This window comes from Mustela nigripes, chromosome 4, assembly GCF_022355385.1.
Source record: "Mustela nigripes isolate SB6536 chromosome 4, MUSNIG.SB6536, whole genome shotgun sequence".
Lineage (NCBI taxonomy): Eukaryota > Metazoa > Chordata > Mammalia > Carnivora > Mustelidae > Mustela > Mustela nigripes.
Window position 1 is genome coordinate 155639738 of NC_081560.1, and position 24172 is coordinate 155663909.

A 24172-nucleotide genomic window follows, 5' to 3' on the forward strand; every position below is an offset into this window, starting at 1 on the left:
TTTCTCACTTACTTTTCAAATGTTTATTATATGAAATACATTTGAATAGCTTTTAATTTTTGAATCACTCCTAGTGACTTAATTTTTTTTAATAACAATAATTATAAGAAAATGGTACATACTATATGAAATATCAGTCACTGTAAAGTTTTATTTGGATTTAATATCAGAAGGAATCCCTTTCACTTGTAACTTTCATGTAGAATTCAAGAGAGATACTATTTTTTCTTTGTCCTTTACAGGTGATTTCAATTTGATTCATTGGAATTCTTTCAAAAAGAAAAGAAAGATAAAAAGGAGCCAAGCTTTAATTCATACAGAGTTTTTTTAAAACCTCTGTTTTGGTCCAAAAAGTATTTAATCTTGCTGAAAGATTTAAGGTTATTTAGTTTTTCAGGTTCTTGATCTGTCTTGTGTCAGTTTTAGCCTGTTTTTAAATTTTGTGTTTATCCTTTTTTATTTTTTGTAGGAAGTTTAACCAACTCTTTGAATATCCCAGAGTTTGAAGAATCCATGAAAGACTGTGAACAAGCTAGCTTGAATATGGATAATAATATAAAATTTTCTGTGTGGGTTTCTTTCTTTGAGATTTACAATGAATGTATTTATGATTTGTTAGTTCCCGTATTATCTAAGTTCCAAAAGAGAAAGATGCTACGCCTTTCGCAAGATGTAAAGGGCTATTCTTTTATAAAAGGTATAGTAATTAATGCTTTTTATTTTACTGCTCTGAAGTTTCTTTCTAGACTTTGTTACAGCAAGCTGGAGATAGAAAATTTTTATATTAATCATTAACATCAACATAGTAAGAGAAGTTTGTGCTTTGGGAGGTATGTTTTGGTATGTTAATTAAACCTGAGTGTAAAGGGGTCAGGGTTGATACTGTTTTGCTTGAGTTTCATTGGTAGATTTTAGGAGGTGGGAAAAGCTGTGTGTGTTGGTATTCACATTAATCTGCAGCTATGTAGCAGCTGTGAAGCTATGGAAATGTATCTGCTCTTCCACAGTGGTGTTTTTCCAACTTTATAAAATCACTACTCAAAGTAGAAAGTACATACATATATTAACATTATCTAGTAATTAACTAGATAACTAGATAATTATCTAGTAATTAACTAGATAAACTAGATACTAGATAATTAACATTATCTAGTTTGCATGTGTATATATATGCATATGTATTTACAACTGAGAAGTTTCATTAATTATACTTACCCTTAGTACAAGGAATACTCTTTGATATTTTTCTGTATTCTGTTTCATTTTTATAAAATGTTGTTTATGACTCTAAATTTGACTTCATGATTGACTAATGAATTGCAATCTGCAGTGTTTCACATCTAGGTAATTTTGTAGGTTTAATCTATAATATGCTTTGTTTTCATCTTTTTTTTTTTTCTGGGTGTTTAATTCTAAGGAGTTTCTTCTATTTTCAATTTTCCCTTTGGACTACTGTTGAAAAACATCTGTGTTTGTATAACTTAAATATTGGAAAATAGTATAGTATCCTCCTCATGTGTATCTCTTCTAGTGGAATATAGAATGTGTGAGTGGATTCCACCTAGGTGTTGTTATTAAAAGATTTCATTATATGTCTTTGGGAAAAGAGGTTACAAATCTCTAAAGAGATTACATTGTATAACAAATGCTGTTTTTATAAAGTGGTAAGTGTCCTCTTTACTTTTCAAAGATCTACAGTGGATTCAAGTGTCTGATTCCAAAGAAGCGTATAGACTCTTAAAACTAGGAATAAAGCACCAGAGTGTTGCCTTCACCAAACTGAACAATGCTTCTAGTAGAAGGTAAAGAGGAAGCCCTGCTGTGTGAACTTGAAGTACCCAGTATAATCTGTGCTATTATAAATACAACTAAGATTAAAGTGGGCAGTAGGTTCTCTGATATGTTAAATGAATTCATGGGCATAAAAAATATTTTATTAAGAGCAATGAACACAAAAGATTATCAGGACTATTTATTGTTCTAACAAAATGTACTAATTTGCATAAAGTCTCTTAGGTATTTTTATTCTTTATGTGAATATCTAAGCTCAATATTTTAAGAGTTGCTTACAGTATGCATCTCAAGGGGTTAAGGAATGATGTTTTTGAAGGAAGGGATGGAGGCTTGAGAGACAAAAGGAAATAAGTTTAAGCAGCGAATTATTTATTTATTTATTTATTTATTTTTTAAATTTTTTATTTTTTATAAACATATATTTTTATCCCCAGGGGTACAGGAGCAGTGAAATATTTAAAACAGGCTGTCTCTTAAGGGGGAAAGAGCCCTGTCCCCCATACTCAGTATGGCTTGAAGATAGTGTATGATCCAGATAAGCCTGTATTTGGGCCTAATGTATGCTTTACTTTAAGTGTATACTAAAAGAAAATTAGTATATATACCATTTTAACTGATAGCATAATCTTTGCAAGTATATTGAGATTTTATTATAAATGATTTCACTAATAGAAGTTCGAATGTTAAGAGAAGGAGAGGGTTCAGAGAATTTGGGGCTTAATGAAAGATAAGATATTTGGTTTTAGGGAATTAGGTATGTAGGTGACAGTGGAACACTGGATTGAAATATCTGGCAACTAGTTGGAAAGTACAGTGCTGGAGGTATGGCTAGTATTAGGATATAAACGTTGATTTAGATGCATATGTTGTCTGTTTAGAATATAGAAATTAAAAATGAAAGATAACATTTGATTTTTCTATATTTCTTATAGTCATAGCATATTCACCATTAGAATATTACAGATTGAAGATTCTGAAATGCCTCGTGTAATACGAGTCAGTGAGTAAGTTGAGCATTCTTTAAGTTGTAATTATTTTGGGGGCGCCTGGGTGGCTCACTTGGTTAAGTGCCTGACTCTTGATTTCAGCTCAAATCATGATTTTAGGATTGTGAGATTGAGTCCAGTATTAGACTCTTCACTAAGCGTGGAGCCTGCTCAAGATTCTCTCTCTCCCTCTCCTCCTCAACCCCCACTAAGGCTCTCTCTCTATCTCTCACTTAAAAAAAAAAAAAATTGTAATTATTTTGAATTGTTTTGTTTTGAAGAACTTTTTATAGTTTTTTTTTTTTTGTTAATTCAGATTGTGTTTATGTGATCTTGCTGGTTCAGAAAGAAGCATGAAGACACAGAATGAAGGGGAAAGGTTAAGAGAGACTGGGAATATCAACACTTCTTTATTAACTCTGGGAAAATGTATAAATGTTTTGAAAAACAGTGAAAAGTCAAAGTAAGTTGCTGGAAGTGCAATGGGTATATTAAGTATTAATAATATTTAAATTTTCAAGTCTTATTTTAGAAAGTTCTTTTTTGTTTTTAACCTGCTTTTTTGTAATGGCTATACATGAAATATGAAAGAAATACTTAGAGTTCTTGGATTAAAAAAACTGAAATGAAAAAACAATGTCAGTCGATGCCATTGGCTCATCAAGTAAACATAATATTTTCCATCGCAAGTATATGTCAATAGACACTAGAGATAATAAGCCTCTCATGATCCTGGCTTAGCATCTATAACCACTTTATTCTTACTAATCATTTTGTTCTTCTAGATGTAATAGATTTCTGCATTAATTAGCATTTTAAGCTGAATGAGTTGTAATTAACCTTTATCATTTTTAGTAAAGGTGTTTCATGGCATATATTGTAAAATTTCTTAACATTAGAAAACACAACCCACTTCAATTTGATTTTCTTAACATTTTGTCTTGTGAGGTATTGTTATTGTTGGTATTATTATCAGCAGTATTTAAAGACAATAGTAGGAATAAACAAAATGACTTTTCTGTTTTATATGCTAGTCACTAACCTAGAAGTCCGTGATAGCCAGATCAATTATTTCTTTGTAAAATTTATTAGCATTCTTACTTCATGAGATTTGTTTTAACTTAGAGTTTTTTGAAAAATTTTTCCATAGGTTTCAACAGCACGTGCCTTTCCGGGAAAGCAAACTGACCCACTATTTTCAAAGTTTTTTTAATGGTAAAGGGAAAATATGCATGATTGTCAACATCAGCCAATGTTATTTTGCCTATGATGAAACGCTCAATGTGTTGAAATTCTCAGCCATTGCACAAAAAGTAAATATATTCAAATTTCTGCAGAATTTATTAAGTCTCTTATTAGAATGTGAACCATTTTTTCTCAGCATGGCTAATACATTTTGCACTTAAAACTGTAAACCTAGGAAATAATTGAAGATTAAAAATGTAAATGTTTGACCAAGTAAGAGGATATGTGACAAGATTGAAAGTTATCCCTTGTGTTATTATTTTTTCTTAAAGATTTATTTATTTATTTTAGAAAATGACAGTGCGGGGGAGAGCGAAAGAAAGCATGGGAGGGAGAGGAGCAGAGAGACAGGGAGAGAGAAACCCAAACTGACTCTGAGCTGAATGTCGAGCCCAACATGGGGCTCGATCCCACAACCCTAAGATCATGACCTGAGCTGAAACTTGAGAGTTGGATGCTAAGCCAAGGGAGCCACCCAGGCACCCCCAAATTATGAGTATTCTTGTAATGGATTGACTGCTCCACCACCCATCTAATTCACTGTCTAATCAGGAAGCCCTTCTGCTAGGAGCCCTTCTGTATGTTTGTTTGCATAGGTCTTTTTTAAATGCTAGAATTGTCATTTGACTTAAATTTATGAAATTATTTTTTCGTCGACAGTTTTTCCTTTTCTGTTTTAAAAGTCACATTGGATATTTTAACAGGTTTGTGTTCCAGACACTTTAAATTCTTCACAAGAGAAATCATTTGGACCTGTCAAGTCTCAAGATGTATTATTAGACATTAATAATTCAGTTAATAAAATATTAAATGTAAAAAGATCCACAATTTCATGGGAAAGTGGTCTAGAAGATGTGGTGGAAGATGAAGATATAATTGAGGATTTAGAAAAAGGTGAAGAAAACCAAAGTATGGAAACTGATCTTACTGATGAAGATCTAGATAAAACACTGGAGGAAGATAAGGCTTTCATTAGCTACGAGGAGAAGAGAGTATGTATTAAGAACTTGTATTTCTAAGCTTGGCTTATTATTATTGTGAAGTTAGTTTTAATAATACTTAAATCTCCCTGTCTTCTAATTTTTTTCAACAATGTGCTAAATTTTTTATATATCTCAGCTTTATATTTTGAAAGAAAATAATTTTTTAAAGATTTTATTTATTTATTTTAAATTTTATTTATTTATTTGACAGAGAGAGAGAGAGATCACAAGTAGGTAGAGAGGCAGGCAGAGAGAGAGGGGGAAGCAGGCTCCCCGCTGAGCAGAGAGCCTGATGCGGGACTCCATCCCAGGACCCTGAGATCATGACCTGAGCTGAAGGCAGAGGCTTAACCCACTGAGCCACCCAGGCGCCCCTAAAGATTTTATTTTTAAGTAATCTTTTCAACATGGGACTTGAACTCACAACTCCATGATCAAGAGTTGCAAACTGTACCAAGTGAGCCAGCCAGGTGCTCCTATAATTTGAAAAATTTTAAACCCACAGAAAGACTAGTACAGTGAAAACTCATTGGATTTTTAGTTAACATTATACCATGTTCAATTCTTTATATGTTTGTGAATACACATTTTTTGCCTGTACCATTTGAAAATGAGATATAGACATAATGAATGATACCTTACCACTACTTCACTGTGTTTCCTAATACTGTAGACATAATCCTTATGATCACAAGACCATTTTCACACCCAAGCAATTTAACATTGATAGAATAATCTGTTATACTGTCCATAGTGAGATTTCTTCAGTGATTCTACTATGTCCTTTATAGGCACTTTGTTTTTGATCTACAACTGAAGTTAAAAAATTGCTTTTGATTGTCATGTTTCTTATGTTTCTTTAGTTATTTGTAATCCCACAAAGATATTTTTTGAGAAGTTAAGGCTAGTTGTCTTGTAGAACACCCCCAATCTGGATTTCTCTGATTTTTCTTCATGATTCAGGTATTACACTATTATCTACGTCACATTGTGAGTTTCATATTGCATCCTATATGGAGACACAGGATACTTGATTTCCCCATTCTTGGTGATGCTAGGTTTTGCTCATTTGGTTAAGGTATTGTGTTTCAGATCTCTTTTCATTGTGAAATTGTATCACCTGTGTGATGATACTTTTGAGACCATATGGATGCCTTCTTCTGCAGTATCCTTTCACACAATGATTCTGGCATACTGCACCAAACTTAGTTTGCAGTCTTAAGTACAAGCACTCAAAATGGCCACCTAGTACCAATTAGTCTTTCTTCAAAAACAGGAATTGGTTGTTCGTCTATATATTTATGGTAAATAAATAAGATTGAATGGTGGTAATTTTAGCCTCTGTTCAGATACAGTTCACACATTTATTTACATTGTATTAATCTGAGATTTAGGTCATGTTCATATTACTGGTTCCCCTCATTAATTGGCCATAACTACATCTGTATATATGGAGTCTTCTTAACCATTGTCCTAGGTACCCTGATAACCATATGCTCATGGGTGTGCTTTAAAAGTGTTGACAAGGGGCACCTGGGTGGCTCAGTGGGTTAAAGCCTCTGCTCAGGTCATGATCCCAGGGTCCTGGGATCGAGCCCTGCATTGGGCTCTCTGCTCAGCAGGGAGCCTGCTTCCTTTTCTCTCTGACTGCTTCTCTGCCTACTTGTGATCTCTGCCGAATAAATAAACAAAATCTTGGAAAAAAGTAAAATAAAATATAAGTGTTGACAAATCTCACGTCCTAGTACCCTTGGACTGTAGAAGTCAAAGTAGATGGATGATATATTGGTTTAAATATTCTTGTTTTAATAATTTAGTTCAATGTCCCTGAAGACCATTATTGCACATGTGTTGTTTGGAAATGCGAATGAAAGCTTCAGATGCTGTCCCAATCTATCTGTTCACTGTGATGGGATCTTGCTTACTGCGGACCTCTGTAATGTAATGCTTTACCTCAGTGATAAAAGGAGCGATCAGTAGGCCTAGTTTAGTTTGTAGTAATTTTCTCAAAGCTGAAGTTTATATGTGATGTTGATTAAAGTTGAAATGTTAGTAAAATTTCTGAATTTACCAGAGGTAACTAATGCTACAGTTTATAATTGATAATATCGTATAAGTGCATATCTCCCTATAGCATTGATAAAATAAAAATTACATCAAAGTGTATTATAATATTTAACTTTTATTTTATTTTAATTTTTATTTTTTTGACAGACAGAGATCACAAGTAGGCAGAGAGGCAGGCAGAGAGGAAGAAGCAGGCTCCCTGCTGAGCAGAGAGCATGATGTGAGGCTCGATCCCAGGACCCTGCGGTCATGACCTGAGCCGATGGCAGAGGCTTTAACCCACTGAGCCACCCAGGCGCCCCTATAATATTTAACTTTTAAAAATGAAACTGATTAGACTGCTTGCTTTATATTATTAGCATTTTAATTTGCATTAAAAATCATTATGAGATACATAGATATTGGCATATTGATACTTATGGTTCATTTAGCCAGAAAGACCAGATTTTTTTTTTAGCAAAAACTTTATCATGCGCTAATAATGATAAAACATGAATTGTTGAGAATTATTAAAATAAGGCGATTTCCCAAGCTATTCCCACATTCATGCATATTTCTCTAGGTCTCCTGCATTTCTTCTTTAGTCATTATAGTTTATTATTTTATTATATTTTTTAAAATTTAAATTCAATTTATTAAACATATAGTGTATTGTTAGTTTCAGAGGTAGAATACCCAGTGTTCATTACATCACATGCCTTAATGTCCACCATGCAGTTACTCCACCACCCTGCTTCCAGCAACCTACAGTTTGTTTCCTATGTTGAAGAGTCTCTTATGGTTTGTCTCCCTCTCTGATTTCATCTTGTTTTATTTTTCATTCCCTTCCCCTATGATACCTTTTTGTTTCTTAAATTCCACATATGAGTGAGATGATATGATGATTGTCTTTCTCTGATTTCACTTAGCATAATACCCTGTAGTTATATCCACATTGTTGCAAATGGCAAGATTTCATTTTTTTGATGGCTGAGCGCAGTATTCCTGTGTGTGTGTGTGTGTGTGTGTGTGTGTGGGTGTGTCTTATTTATCCATTCTCTCTTGATGGCCGTCTGGGTTCTTTCTATAGCTTGGCTATTGTGGATATTGCTGCTAAAAAAATAGTGACACCTAAGTGGCTCACTCAGTTAAGCTTCTTACTCTTGATCTCAGCTCAGATTTCATTACAGCTTATTGTTTTAAACAGTGGGAAAATGTGGTTGTTTGAAATTATAAAAGTATTATTTAATCATGGTGGAGTCTGGAAAAAGAAAAAGAGGGAAACTAAATATAAAAATCTCTTTACATACCAGTCATGTTAATGGTTTTTTACTGCACATTACACTTTTGTATGCTGATTTTCTTCACTTGAAAGTGCAAATTGTGCAAGATTGTGCAAAGTATGAATTAATAGTATGTCATTATTGTTCATTACAGTAGGTTTCTTTGTGATTGCACCATAATTGAACCAATCTTTTTATGTTTGACTTTTCAATTAGGTTTCACTTTTCCTTAATTAAATATAATCGCTACTACAAAACAATACTCTGATAACAATTTTCACAGCCAAAACACTGGGTCCTGTTATATAAGTATTTACTTGGTATAGTTTCATGGGAGAATTAAAAAGTCAAAATATCTATAAAAAATATTTTCAGATTTAAAATTGAGACACTGAAAGATCTGTAGCTTTGAGAGTGTTTACTGATTAATTTATTATTGAGAAACTTTAAATAGAAATCTTAAGGAATATGAGGCTATTATCTGATGCTCTAATTTATTTTGTCATAGATCTGTATTGGCCAGGTTAAGTGTTAATTGATTTATTTATCCATTGTCCATATTATATGATTATGTATGCATTTTCCAAAGTCTTAGAGTTGTTGCTTACATTTGGATATTTATAAAAGCCTAGTAAGATAAGTTTATGTTACATCTCTTTTTTCCATTTTGGAAAGTGTTTTGGGATTCTTAGTAACTTCTCTATGTAACACTTAGGCTTTAGATCTTGACTAATTTATAATCCAACCTTCAGCACTTTCCACAGACCTGTTCTTTACTTTCTTCACCTTTGAAATATGGATGCTACTACCAACCTCACAGAGGTTGTATGGATTGAAAAGCATCAAATATGAACTCTTCAGAGTAGTTTCTGGTAGATAATAGATTTTTAGATTTTTTTTTCCTTTCTTTGTGTAGCCTCATGGTAATACATTTGAGTTACTGTAAGTATATTTTTAAAATACAGAGAGGTCCACTTGATATTTCAGAGTAATGAATTTCTGCAATATTTTCAGTGAGAATACTACCATTATTGAAAGAATGCATAATTGTGGTCACTAAATGAAGAGTTATTTTTGAATGCTCAGACTGTAGTATTTCTTTTGGGATATATTTATTCTTAGGATTTTAATATTTATGTTTTAGAAACTATTAGATTTAATAGAAGACTTGAAAAAAAAACTGATAAATGAAAGAAAAGAAAAGTTAACACTGGAATTTAAAATTCGTGATGAAGTTACACAGGAGTTTACTCAATATTTAGCTCAACGGGAAGCTGACTTTAAGTAAGTTATTTCTTTATGTCCTAGTAAAAATTGAGAATTTTATTTGTTCAGAATTTTAAAAAAGTTATTTATTTATATTAAGTGGCTTCTGAATTCTGACCTTTCTGCGGGCTTGAAAGTAACTTGCTAATCCTTACAGTGTTTCAGAGTTGTACATGAATGATTTAGAATCTGCTTTTAGTTTTTAATGTTCTTAATCTTAGAAATTTATTATTATTATTTTATTTATTTTTTTCATCATGGTAAGTGTACTCTTTAATCCCCATCACCCATATGACCCATCCCCCTACACACTTACCCTGATAACCTTAAGTTTGTTCTCTGTGGTTAAGAGTCTGTTTCTTGGTTTGTCTCTCTTTTTTCCCTTTGTTCATTTGTTTTGTTTCTTAAATTTCACATACTAGTGAGATCATACAGTATTTGTCTTTCTTAGACTTGTTTTGCTTAGTGTTAAAATCTTTAACTCCATCCATTCTGTTGTAAATGGCAGTATTTCATTCCTTTTTATGGCTAAATAATATTCCATTGTGGTGTGTGTGTATACCACATTTTTATGCATTTGTCTATTGATAGACCCTTGGGCTGCTTCTGTAGTTTGGCTATTATAAATAATGCTGCAGTAAACAGCATGTGTCCTTAATCTTGGAAATTTAAAAAAATTTTAAAAAATTCAAAAAGTGTTGCTTTTTCTTAATGGGATTAATTTGTGTTATGAAGGGAAACTCTCCTTCAGGAACGAGAGATACTTGAAGAAAATGCTGAATGTCGTTTGGCTATCTTCAAGGATTTGGTTGGTAAATGTGACACTCAAGAAGAATCAGCAAATCAAGATTGTGCCATGAAAGCTGAAACCAAAGTATGTTAACTGAAATGTTAAGTCCAGTGATGTTTTTGGTGCCAGCATGTAGTGTACCACATCAATAATGAAAAAACATTAAAATACTTTAGAATTTTCAGAATATTTTGCTGTGATGAAAGCAAAAGCATTATATATAAAAGGAATTGCTCTTGCTGGCTGACTGACCATTCCCTGCTGTTGAGGAAAAATTATCTTTTTCTGTTGCTTCCACTGAAATTGATGTCTTTTGGGCATTGTTTGATTTTTTTTTTTTTTTTTTTTTTTTATGTCCCAAACATGGTTTGGCTCTTGGACTGAGTTGTGATAATGGAGGTTTGTTTCCTCAACTGTCCCAACAGAGAATTAGGAGACTTACAGGTGAAACTATACCTGAACTGATGTCATAATTGTTCTATAATGACTTCTAGCTTATGACTTTTTTTTAAAGAGTGGAACTATGTCTCCCATTCCATAAAACAGAAAATGCATAATGGAACACAGCTTTTTCATAATTGGAGATACTTTAATATACATTATTGGAAAACATTTTAAGTTGTGAATTTTTTGCTACATGTTAAAACTGTCTAAATCAGATAGTGCCACATTGTAAGAGTGAAAGCCACTGTTAACAATAGGCATGTGGTTTTTGCTATTTTTAGGAAGCACATAATCATGTAGGAATTGAAGATATTATTGATTCTCTTCAAGATGATGTCACTGATATTAAGAAACAGGCTGAAATTGCTCACTTATATATTGCATCTCTTGCTGACCCCCAGGAAGCTATTGCTTGTTTAGAAATAAAATTTAATCAAGTTAAGGCTGAATTAACTAAAACCAAAGAAGAATTAATCAAAACCCAGGAAGAGTTAAAAAAGAGAGAAAATGGTAAGTAGAAGTATCTTACCATATTAGATGTTACAAATGTATACAAAGATAGTTGGTGAGTATAAGAGATTTATGTAGCTTATTTACTAAGTGACTAGAAGATTCTTTGATCTAGATAACATTTAATTAAAATTTAACATTTTAGTGGCTTTGTAGTACTTTACTATTAAAACCTTTTTTTGCCTTTATTTACTTTCAGACTAATATTAGTAGAAAATGTACTTCTCAAAAAAAGCAAAACAAAACTAAAGAACAACAACCATCAAACTAAGCATTAGTTTTATGAGCAAATAAAGAAATCTTACAGGAAATTGTAATGCTGTGAATTTTATTCTCTATTTTTTATGAATTGTCATAGTGTAGTATATTCTGCTCTGGGCTTATAAGTTTGGGATAAAGTGACTCCTCTGGAGTGCTCTTAAGTTTGCTGGTACTCCATGCCAGCTCTGAGCTATATATTTGTGTGTGTGTGTGTGTGTGTGTGTGTGTGTGTGTATTTTTTTAAATTTACATATATATTTATAATGTCATACCTGATTTTTAAGTGTTAGATTAAATATTCTGCCCTTTTCTTTGTGAAAAAAAAATTGTTAGAAAATAGCATGTAAGTGGTGTTTCTACATAATTAAGTGGACTAGAAAGGTACTATTTTTCTCTCTTCTCTGAAATTATACCAGAAATTTTTTATAATTTAGTGTATGTCATTCATTTTTACTCTGCATGGGATGTTGAATGTGGCTTTTTCAGAAACATTGCCCTCTGGGGGTAGAATTAGTAGGTGAATGCTGTGCTTCTAGGCCTGTCAAAATCATTTTTCCCAAATGTAATACATGTTTTGTGATTATTCAGTGATATATGTTTTAGATGCTTATTTATTTTCAATATTCTTATTTTTTCAGAATCAGAAATTAATTTAAATTCGTTGGTTCAAGAGCTTGAGAAATCTAATAAGGTAATACTTCCAGTTTTATTTTGTCTTAATAAGGAACTTAATAAGTAATTGAAGGAACATGAATTATGACAAGGTACTTTTATTTTTAAAATAATTAAAGAAAAAGTAATACTTGATAGAAGATTGAAAATTATAAGTTTCCAATGATAGCCCCTGGAAAGCTTCTTCAGTCTTTCCAGAAGATATTTTATTTATATATAGAAAACATATACATACATCTTTTTTCTATGTAAAATAGAAGATAAGAAAGCCCCCCCCATAATCTTCCTCCTGAATGAAAATAAGAGAGAAAACCAAGTTGGTTGATAGCTTGTTTTTAGATGTTTACCTTATTTATTTATTTGAAAGATTTTATTTATTTATTTAAGATATAGAGTGCACTGGAGCAGGGGTGAGGGGCAGAGGGAGAGCGAGAGAGAGAGAATCTCAAACTCCCCACTGAATGCAGGGAGAACCTGCCACGGGGCTTGATTCCAAGACCCTGAGATCATGACCTGAGCTGAAATGAGATGCTTAACTGACTGAGCCATCCAGGCACCCCATATGTATTTATTTTTATAGAACACTTAACTATGTATCCTCTAAAATGTTCTACATATATTAACTCTTTTAGATCTCAGAACAACTTTATGATGTAGATACTGTTACTATTTTTTATTTTTACAGAGACCTAAAATAACTTGCCCAGGGCCATACAGCTTCAGAAGGTAGAAAAGTTTAGGATTCATTCCTGGATAGTCTGATTCCAGATTCCTCTTACCCACTATGTTATATTGCTTTTCTTTCCTTTATTGAAATAAACATATGTTACTGAAATAAACATAAATAAGGTCATACTATGCATACAGATATTTTTACTTAGTCTTAAAAGGTGAAGGAATTCTAAAATTGCTCCAGACTTGCATTTTATCTATCCTAAAATATATTTATTAAACATTGCTATTTTTCTTCTTTCCAAAGAAAATACTTATGCAGAATCAAAGAATTCAGGAGTTGGTAGATAAAATTGATCAAAAAGAGGATACAAACAACAAATTTCAAAATGTGAAATTTCATACAGAAAACACATTTGCAAGCAGTATAAGAATTTAACTTTGTCTGCCTTACAAATTACATTAAAAAGTCTATGTTTTAGTTCAAAATAAAGTAATTTAAAATAACTTATTTAGCTAAGATTAATTTACTAAGAATGTTGAATTGCTTGTTTTGGTGTTGAATTTAGTTTACCATTGTGCAAATCTGAGTTTTTGAGAACATGCAAAAGGGCATTTGACCTCTTTGAACATAATATCCCATGAACTATTCTGGCAAGTGCTTTACATATGTGAAAGAAAAGAATATGTTGCTCTTGGAAGTCTAAGCCTTAGCTAGTTGGAAGGGGAGCTTTGGGCTAAAGGATCAGATATCTGGAGGTCATAAAGATTTCTGTCTCTCTTTGTTTCTATCACTGTATCTATCTGTATTTCTATGTCTTTTTATAGAACTATAAATGAAATTCAGTGGAGTTAGGGTTTTTTTTTGGTTAGAGGGTTATTCTTTTTTTTTTTTTAATTTAAATCTTTTTTTTTTTTTTAAGATTTTTTTTATTTATTTGACAGAGAGAGATTACAAGTAGGCAGAGAGAGAGAGGAGGAAGCAGGCTCCCCGCCAAGCAGAGAGTCTGATGTGGGACTCGATCCCAGGACCCTGAGATCATGACCGAGCCGAAGGCAGCGGCTTAACCCACTGAGCCACCCAGGCGCCCTGGTTAGAGGGTTATTCTTATTAAATGCATTTTTTTTGCTAATGTTCATATGCTTAATGGCAAGGATATTTTATTTTAAAAATTGCATCATATATTATGCCATGTAATGTTTAAGGGTTTTAGAAGTACAAGCTTAGGTAATTTCATATTTAGTCAGTTTAGCATAATCAGCCTGCCTTTTAATCCTTTTTTTTTTTAAACAATGGTTTTGGTTTTCCTTTATGTTTTTTTATTGTAAACTCCTTTATATTATTGTTTGAATTAAAGAAGGCAGAATATATATATATAACATAATAGCCTGAGTAAACCAATAGCCAAACCTCTCATACATAAAAAAGTATGTCTTTTCTTCCAGATGAGGCAAGATTGACATCTTGTAAAAAGTGCTATTGACTATCCTTTCTCTCTTTAAAGTCAGGGTCCAGTATTCACCAGTATTCTCATAATCATCTGAGCATTAGGTGGGCTTTTGATATTATAGGAGTAAATAAGAAGCATTCTAGAATAGCTTACCTTCGGTCTAATCTCTGATAGCAGACCTCCATTTTGGTATTCTTTAGAAGCATTATTCAGTCTGTCTGACTTTTTTTTTTTGGTACCTGAACTGGGAGAGACACCCTTGTAGTAAGGAGAAGAGCAAGGATGAGAAGCATAAAATGATTTATTTCAGTCAAAACAACAATAACAACAACAACAAAAACACTTATTGAATGTCTGCTGTGTCCCGGGTACTGTTAGATTTTGAGAATTATATAGATAACTAAAAACTAGTCCCCTTAATGACTCCTCAGTAGGAGAGAAACCGCGTAAACAGAATTACAATGAAATGTGCAGTGGTAGTCAGTATATATAGGAAGCTGAGAATAGGTGGAGGTTTAGAGAATACTTTCTGGAGATGACAATGATTAAGTTGAGCCATGAAGGATGATTAAAATTCGGTCAGTTGAAAGTATGGGGAAGGGGCAGTCCATACCTGGGAGGGACAAGAAAATAGGCTGGCCTTCCAGGTTTAGGATTCAGAATGCTCAAAGTCCTAGAAATGGGAAATCTTTCAGTCAGTGTAGGAAAGCATTGTTCAAGAAAAAGTTTGAAGCAAGGAGAGGTGAGAAGTGAGACAGGAAGCAGTGGGTTGGGGTAAGGTGGTTGAAGTTCTTAAATTCTGCATTAAAGAGTTTGAGTTTTATTCGATGGGCAATGAGAAGTCATTAATTTTAAGGAGAAGAGTAGTAAAGCTGATTTTTTATTTTGAGTTTGATGTATTTGGAAATTTGGAGGATGGGATTGAGATGGAGTTAGACTGGAGGCATAGAGACCAGAAAAGCCTCTTTGGAAGAGTCAGGTGATGGTTGATGAGGCCTCTGATTACGGGTAATTGGATGGTGGCGGTAGAAATTAAGAGAGGATATTGACTTGTGAAATAAGGGGAGATAAGACCTTTTGGGACTGGGAGCTTGACTTTTTATAGTATGAACTGCTGGGCCTTCGGACTCTTAGCACTTTTGTTTGGCTATTCAGCACATGGTTTTGCTCTGATCACTTGATTTGGATTGTAAGTCTTGTTTGGTTTGGTGAAGGAAAATAAAAACAAGAAAAAAAAGCCAGAGACATCACTCTGGCAACTACTTCTTTGAAGAAAATTATTGGAAATTTAAGCTGGAATTCTATTTATTTCTATAGGATGTTTATATACCGCAGTGTGTTAGTCATGTTTAAGTAATAGTAAATAAACAATTTAAAATAGCAGTGTTTGGGCACCTGGATGGCTCAGTTGTTGGGTGTCTGCCTTTGGCTCAGGTCATGATCCCAGAGTCCTGGGATCAAGTCCCACATCGGGCTTCCTGCTCCGAGGGAAGCCTTCTTCTCCCTTTCCCCCTACCCTTCTTGTGTTCCCTCTCTCACTGTGTCTTTCTCTGTCAAATAAATAAATAAAATCTTAAAAAAAAAAACAACTTAGCAATGTTCCTATTTTAATAGTCCTAGCCTATAAATAGATTTTTTAGATTGGTTGTAGATTCTGTTACCAGCTAGGTTTAAATAGTATGTGAAATTTTTCACGTAAATACGTAAACAAATGTGAAGTAATTTGGAACTTAACCTGATGTGCTATTTAATTGTTGATCTAGGTCACTGTTCCAAAACTTGTGTTGAAAGCAGACTCTTCCTAATGATAAACTTTATTTTGAATGGTAGTTCTTGATCATTTAATATCCACACATACTCTAGGGGCAGAAAAGACTCCTTTCAGTAACAGTTGTGTAGGGGCCCCTGGGTGGCTCAGTAAGTTAAAGCCTCTCCCTTCAGCTTGGGTCATGATCCCAGGGTCCTGGGATCGAGCCCCGCATTGGGCTCTCTGCTCAGCGGGGAGCCTGCTTCCTCCTCTCTCTCTGCCTACCTCTCTGCCTACTCGTCTGTCAAATAAATAAATAAAAAATCTTAAAAAAAAAATATCAGGGCGCCTGGGTGGCTCAGTGGGTTAAAGCCTCTGCCTTCAGCTCAGATCATGATCCCATAAGGCTTTCTGCTCAGCGGGGAACCTGCTTTTTCCTCTCTCTCTCTGCCTGCCTCTCTGCCTACTTGTAATCTCTGTCTGTCAAATAAAATAAATAAAATCTTTAAAGAAAAAAAACAGTTATGGAGGATAGATTTTTTTTTGGAGAAGTTGTGTAACTTGAAGGAGGGAAAAAATGATCAGATCATTTCCCAAGAGTGAGGGAAGAGACAACTTGACCTGTCATGCAGTGTTTGAAAACTCTTAGGCTCTGTCACAGGTGTGATCTTTCTATTCCAGGATTTTGTTATTTCTCAGTGCTACCAGGGGACTAATTGTGAGAGTAGCGGTTTTTCATCATGAGACCCTCTTATCTAAAAAAACTGCTTTAAAAACCTCATTAATTTATAATTAAAAAAGGCATCTAATCTCCTGAATAAAATGTTTGATTTTATGATGGAAAATGACTTTTTGTTTTTCATGCACTTTTTTTTAATCCCTAGAAATGGTTTGCTACCAGCAGAAGGGATTTAAATAATCTTTGCATTTAAAAAAAAACTCTGACTTTACTATACCTTTGATCATTTTATAAACTAGTCCTTAACTGCTGAGCTTTACCCTTCCTTTTCCCAGATAACAGTATATAGTATCCTTTTCTGCTAGGAGGCATAATATTTGCTTTAAAAAAATAGAAGTCTAAGTGATTTTTATTGTTTAGATAAATAAGAGGCTCAGTTTTAAGGCTGTCTATAGACTGTATATCTTTAAATATATATAGGCTATATATTTAAAGCTATATTTAAAGCTAAGGCCAAAAATTATTTTTCTGGGAGTTGTTAAAGTATAAAAAAATGCTGCCTATCTTTCAGAGGCTTTGGTAACAAAACAGTTGTTGAGTTTCTAGAGTGGAACCTCAAGATTTTAAGGTCAAGTATATAAAACAATTTTGTCATAGTGTTTTGTATTTTTCTTTTCAAAACACATTTTGAATGTGACTGGGGTAAGTATTTTAGGGTTTTTCAGTAATAATATCTAGCCCATTAACAATGAATTTGCTTGTAGGTATCAGGATAAAGTTATATGCTTAACTGACTTTAAGATAAGTGTTTTTGTTTTCCTTACTGAATGTACAAGTTAGTTAATATTATTCTCTTGCCAGAGCCATCAGTTATTTAGGGTGAGACTTAAGAAATAATTTAGAAAATGTTTCAACAAATTTGAAAATAAAATTTTTACGCTACACTACTGAAACATAATTCCTATAGCTTTTGTTTCTTACAGCTTTGTATATGCCAACTAATCTTTATTTATTTTAGCATAAGGATGGTACATTTTCTTTAATAATAAACAATAAATCGGCTTCTGATGAAACCACTGAAGTGCCTGAGGACAACAAAACCAAAACTGATTTGGGAAGAAAAAGAATAAATAAAAATGAACTTCAACTAGAAGAGCCACCAGCAAAGAAAGGTACTACTTAACTTGCCATTAGGAGGGCTTTCAGAAAGTTAGTTCCTAAGCTGGTAATGGGAAAAGTTGTAAATAGAAGGAAATTTTTATTAAAAAAAAAACCAAGAAAATGTATATGTCACTGATTTTTTGCTAACATGTTATAGACTGCCTGGAGTATGGGTATATGTATTTATAGCTGTCCTTTATTTTAATAAAATATTTTTAGATACTGTGTTTTTATCACATTTTGCATACGTATGATTCTTTTAACTTCTATGTCTATGGTAGTTAAAACATCACTTCTATTTTCATAATTATAGTATTTTCTTATGCCCAAATCTCCCCACATTGTTTATTCCGCCTATGAAAAGACATTTGCCAGTAAGACTTCAAGCTGAGCATTATGAAAGATGTATGTGATCAAGTTATTGCATTTATTAGGGAATTACTAAAAAAGTAGGTACATTACTAAAGAAGTAGGTGAATGAATTACTAAAAAAGTAGGTACATGCTTACTGTATAGTATAAGTCCCTATTTATGTGGAAGATGGATCAATTTTAAAGTTCTCTCTAAGCTATTTGTTACCTCTCTTTTTTTTAATTTAATTTTTTTTTTTTAAAGATTTCTTTATTTGACAGAGAGATAGAGAGCACAAGTAGGCAGAGCAGCAGGCAGAGGGAGAGGGAGAAGCAAGCTCTGCACTGAGCAGGAAGCCCGATGTGGGGCTCCATCCCAGGACCCTGGGATCATGACCTGAGCCGAAGGCAGTGGCATAACTAACTGAGCCACCCAGGCATCCCTGTTATCTCTTTTAGAAAACTGTTGTAATATGATACAGGGAGTAAGGGCTTTCTAAGAGGTTTAGAAACGTAGCTTTAGAAACCTTCCTAGCTGCTTCATCCTGAGAAAAATGGGTAAGTTAAGTCTTACTTTTGTTATTAGTAAAGTAAAATAAGTACCACCTGCCTCCTGGGTTGTCAACGATGAAAACAGTGGAGTAGTATACCAACTTAATAAACACCTCATAGAGCTGCAGTAAAATGAATGTTTTCAAAAGTAGATGCCTTAGAGGATAATATTAGATATATGGTTTATGGGATGTATAGTGCTGTGTGAGCTAATAGATCGAGAATAATATGCATATGCCTTCTGTTATTCTTTGCAACTGGGAGGACAAGTTTGCTATGATTTTTTCCTCCTTTCCTCCTTTCACTTTGGTCAGTGCCATAGAATAGCTGAGAATGTAGGATCTGTAGGTCACTAAGAAGTAGAAGTGGTGGGGCATCTGGGTGGCTCAGTGGGTTAAAGCCTCTGCCTTCAGCTCAGATCATGATCCCAGGGTCCTGGGATCGAGCCCTGCATCGGGCTTTCTGCTCCGCGGGGAGCCTGTCCCCCCGCCCCCTGGCTGCCTGTCTGCCTACCTATTGCTGGACAAATAAATAAATCAATCTTAAAAAAAAAAAAAAAAGAAGTAGAAGTGGCCAGGAACAAGTGAAACACACAGTGGGACTAATCCTAAAGGTAACCCATTCATGAAGAAGCATACTTAAGAACTATAGTTGTTAGCTATAAATAATTTTGATGCAGATAGATTTAAGTAAGTTTAGGTAACACGACAAAAGACTTTTTTTCTCCTTAAAGTCACAACCACTTTGACTATTTCTCAATTATTTATGTTATTAGAGACAACAGGGATTACATAAGGTGTCCTATGAAAATCGTAGCTGTAACCACCCTCCTCCCCTTTACCTCATACTAAAAAATGTCTAGAATAAAATCTCTGACTCCTTTAACCACTAGGATAAGATCAGGGGGTTGATAGTTTCATGGGATGCTTGATGCTTCATGGAAATGCAAAGCCATTTCCCCGTGGAAGTGAATTTGCTTGCTTGAGATCATTGTTTCTGTAGTTTGGGAAAACTGGTAGCCATGTGAACAGTCCAAGAAATAAGGCTTCAAATAGCAATAAAAGAGACAAACCGGAGACACAATATAGTCTGCTTACTTGTGATTTTTCAATCAAACTGTAATTGTTGTAACAGAATACAAGCAGGAGAGTATAGGTTGAATGTAGTGTAAATACTGAATTAAAGTGTCAACTGCATTCTTGTTGTTTGTGTTTAGTTTTTATAAGTTAACAATGGATACTTAAAAGTTATCCCATCTCTATTGCTGGACAAATACTTTAATGTTTTCCTAAGAAGGCTGTCCCGAATATGTTGTATAAATCTTTGGATATAAAACATTTAAAGTTTTCTCCCATCCAAGTACTAACCAGGCCCGACTGTGCTTAGCTTCCAAGATCAGATGAGTTAAGGCACGTTCAGGGTGGTATGGCTGTAGACAATTTAAAGTTTTCTGAAAGAGTAGTGTGATTGTTTGAAAAAAAAAAAAATTAGGTACAAAACAAATTAGTTTGATTTACCTTATGTAATTATCCTAGTTCTTGAATATGGTAAAATTAAAAGAAGAACATTACTTGATCACAAAAGTTTCACTGAGCTTTCTGTATGCACTCTAGGGTTTAGGGACTGGAGTATATGTATCCATATGGTATGCATGACTCAAATCTCTTGACTCAGGATAGATAGGATCTATTTGTGAGTTCTGAATTTCTGATTGTTGTCATTTTAAACTTGCTTAGATCCTTTCTCTCTCTCTCTCCTGATGAATGGTTCAGATAGTTTTATAACTTGTTTTTTTAAAGAGCATGGTTTTCTTTAAAGATTTTATTTATTTATTTATTTTTTTTTAAAAGATTTTATTTATTTATTTGTCAGAGAGAGAGCGAGCACAGGCAGACAGAGTGGAAGGCAGAGTCAGAGGGAGAAGCAGGCTCCCTGTGGAGCAAGGAGCCTAATGTGGGACTTGATCCCAGGACGCTGGGATCATGACCTGAGCCGAAGGCAGCTGCTTAACCAACTGAGCCACCCAGGTGTCCCTAGAAAACCATTTCTAAGTTATAAAAAAAAAAATCCATCCTCATTTAGTTTTCCTACTTAGTCATTTCCACTGATGAAGTCAAAGGTATAAAAATAGCATCAAAAGTAGAGAATTATATTAAATGGAAAGTAGAATAGAAGTCTGAACCAGTGGAGAAGATAGAGTCATTCCACTTTGGGATGACTTGCCATAACTGTAAGATGATAGGAGACAGTCTGAGGGAAGAAGGATATATTGGCTGAAAATTATTAAAAAAAGAAAAAATATGTAAGAGTAAGTGGGCAAGTTTGTTATAAAAATAGTGTGAATCTTTAAGATTTCAGAGTAGCTGGAATACTTAGAATAAATCATGAATCTCAAGGCAGTAAATTAGGAAAATGTAACTACAAACATAAGAAAAGCTTCAGAAATACACTCCTCATCAAGCTTTGATGAAAGTGACGCTCTATCACAAGGGTAATGCCATGTTTTCCCTGCACTCTTTGAGGCAGAGGAGACAATGTAATTTTATTATCTATAACAATGTAAGTTATAGATAATAAATCCTTATTCACTGAGCTTTTAAAATTAGTCCATATTAAAGAAAAGAGATCTTGGGATTCCACAGTTACAGCTGTACAGTAGCATCTAGATGGTTGGGTGAAGGAAACTAATGTGGATTGTATTCGAAGAATGAAAACTGAACTAATAAAGCTTGTTTTTGCATAAATACTATGGAAACTGAGACAGATGATACTATTTTTGTTTTCCTGAGGAAGTGGTCATAGGGTTAAGGAGTTTGACAGTTATACAGCTAGTGATGGGTAAGGCTGCATGAGAGTTTCCAGAATTTCAACCATTTTCCCCCTAATTTTAGCTATGAAAATACAAGGTACTCAGTTTTCAAGTCATTCATTTAGTAGATCTGTAATACAGTTGTGCTTTTAAATTATCTTTAGGATTTGGAATGTCTGCATTGGGGTGTCTCATGTGATTTCCTTCCCTCTGTCCCACATTATAATAATAACAAATATTAGTAGATAATTGAAATTATCTACTAATTAGTAGATAATTAGTAGATAATTGAAAGAATATTGAAAGTTATAAAAAAATTGGGTAGTTTGCGTCAGTTTTGGTGTACTTCTTTTGCTCTTTCTGCATTAATTAATGGAACTATAGTTTTTAATGGGCTTATATTGGTGTGTTTTGCAAGCTGGGTTTTTTTTTTTTTCACTCAGTGGCTTACTTTTGTTTTTCATTAGAAGTTTGCTTCCGTTTTTTTTTTCTAATGTTTAAATGTTGGCTTATATGGTAACTTTTTGGTTTTCTTAAGATTTACCTGATTAATAGCAATTTTCTTATTTTTAAAGGATCTATTCATGCTAGTCCAACTATCACTGAAGATGAAAAGAAAAGTGAAGAAATGCAGAAGAGCATTTCAGAAGATGGGGAAGGCATTAGAATTTTACAAGAAAATAATGAAGAGCTGAAAATATGTTTACTTTCCACTGAAAATGAACTTAAAAATGAAAAGGCAGAAAAAGCAGAATTAAATAAAAAGATTATTAGTTTGCAGCAGGAACTTTCTCTTTCTGAAAAAAAGAGTTTTACTTTAAGTATAGAGGTCCAACAAATTCAGTCAAATTATGATAATGCAATTTCTGAGTTACATGTGCAGAGAGGTATAAATCAAGAACAAGAGGAAAAGATTGTGAGATTGTCAAAGGAGATAGAAACCGCTAGGAAAAACATCACAAATAATGTTTCCCAAATTAAATTAATGCAAGCAAAAATAGATGAACTGCGAATGCTTGATTCAGTTGCTCAGATCTCAAACATAGATTTACTCAATCTCAGGGATCTGTCAAGTGGTTCTCAAGAGGATAATTTGCCAAATACACAGATACACCTTTTAGAGAATGATAATTTGGTAAGTAAGCAGGTTAAAGAATATCATACTCAAGAACTCAGTAGGGAAAGTTCTTTCCATTCTAGTATTGAGGCCATTTGGGAAGAATGCAAGGAAATTGTAAAGGTCTCTTCCAAAAAGAGTCATCAGATCCAGGAACTGGAACAACAAATTGAAAAGTTACAGGCAGAATTAAAAGGTTGCATGGCTGAAAACAATAGATTAAAAACAGAGGAGAAGGAGAATAAAAATCAAGGTGACCTACTAAAAGAAAAGGAAAATCTTATACAGCAGCTGCAACAAGAATTGCAAGAAAAAAATATTTCTCTTGATAATCAAGTACAACATGTAGTTGAAGGGAAGAGAGCACTTTCAGAACTTACACAAGATGTTACTTGCTATAAGATGAGAATAAAAGAACTTGAAGCAATTTTAGAAACTCAAAAAGATGAATGCAATCATTCAGCCAAGTTAAAACAAGAAATTTTGGAAAAGGAATCTGTCATCTTAGAGCTAGAACAAAATCTAAAGGAATTTCAAGCAAATCTTCAGGATTCTGTCAAAAACAACAGAGATTTAAGTGAAAGGGAAGTCAAGTTGAAAGAAGAAATCTCACAATTAACAAGTAATTTGCAAGATGCAAAGCATTCACTTCAGTTAAAGGAAGAAGAAAAGGAAACCAACTTGCAAAAAGCAGAAAAGTAAGATAATGTTATTAAAATATTTAAAAATGTACAAAGGGTTTATTTTATCAGTTTTCCTCTATCTTTTAAATTATTTAGGTGGGTATAACTTAATCTAGCATAGTGTGTTTAAAGAGTAAAGAACTTGAACTTAGTTCAACTAAGTCTTTGGAACTAAAAGTTATTGCAAAAATCTGTTCATAAAATAACATGAAATCTTCTATGAAGGACTCAGTCATTGATTGGACAGTCTGGGATTCTGAAAATTTAGAATTTTATAGGTTGTTACTAGCTCACATATATGATCCTGTGTGGTTTGTGGTGTGTCACTATGGAAAAATGATTTGTGTTCTTTAGGTTGAAAGAGGAGCTATCTGCAAGCTCTGCCCTTACACAGACTCTGAAAGCAGATCTTCAGAGGAAGGAAGAAGATTATGCTGAGCTGAAAGAGAAACTCACTGATGCCAAAAAACAGATTGAGCAAGTTCAGAAAGAGGTAGGTTATTTGAAAAGTTGTGTGGCCAATTTAAATAACAAAGATTGTTTTCATTATAGAGCACATTTTTTGACACTAATTTTAGAATAAAACATTTATCAACTCAATTTTTTTTTTAAAGTGAGAAGAACACTTATTTCACAAAAGAAAGCTTAAAGTGAAGAATGTCCAACATTAG

The 24172-nt window shown here is 33.4% G+C and overlaps 1 protein-coding gene across 9 annotated transcripts in view; it reads left to right on the forward strand.

Annotated features, from left to right (window-relative positions):
* The window catches only part of KIF20B (kinesin family member 20B), a 67250-nt gene that overhangs the window by 13123 nt on the left and 29955 nt on the right, over positions 1–24172 (forward strand). For 7 of the 9 annotated variants that reach the window (XM_059398110.1, XM_059398105.1, XM_059398112.1 and 4 more), the window contains 13 exons: positions 470–697; positions 1691–1802; positions 2727–2798; positions 3097–3243; positions 3931–4093; positions 4730–5017; positions 9482–9621; positions 10339–10477; positions 11119–11347; positions 12247–12299; positions 17848–18001; positions 22277–23516; positions 23856–23994. In XM_059398110.1, coding sequence (XP_059254093.1) covers positions 470–697; positions 1691–1802; positions 2727–2798; positions 3097–3243; positions 3931–4093; positions 4730–5017; positions 9482–9621; positions 10339–10477; positions 11119–11347; positions 12247–12299; positions 17848–18001; positions 22277–23516; positions 23856–23994 — 3104 coding nt within the window. The remainder of the gene's footprint in view (positions 1–469; positions 698–1690; positions 1803–2726; positions 2799–3096; positions 3244–3930; positions 4094–4729; positions 5018–9481; positions 9622–10338; positions 10478–11118; positions 11348–12246; positions 12300–17847; positions 18002–22276; positions 23517–23855; positions 23995–24172) is intronic. The other 2 variants (XM_059398113.1, XM_059398114.1) reach the window with 1 other exon arrangement.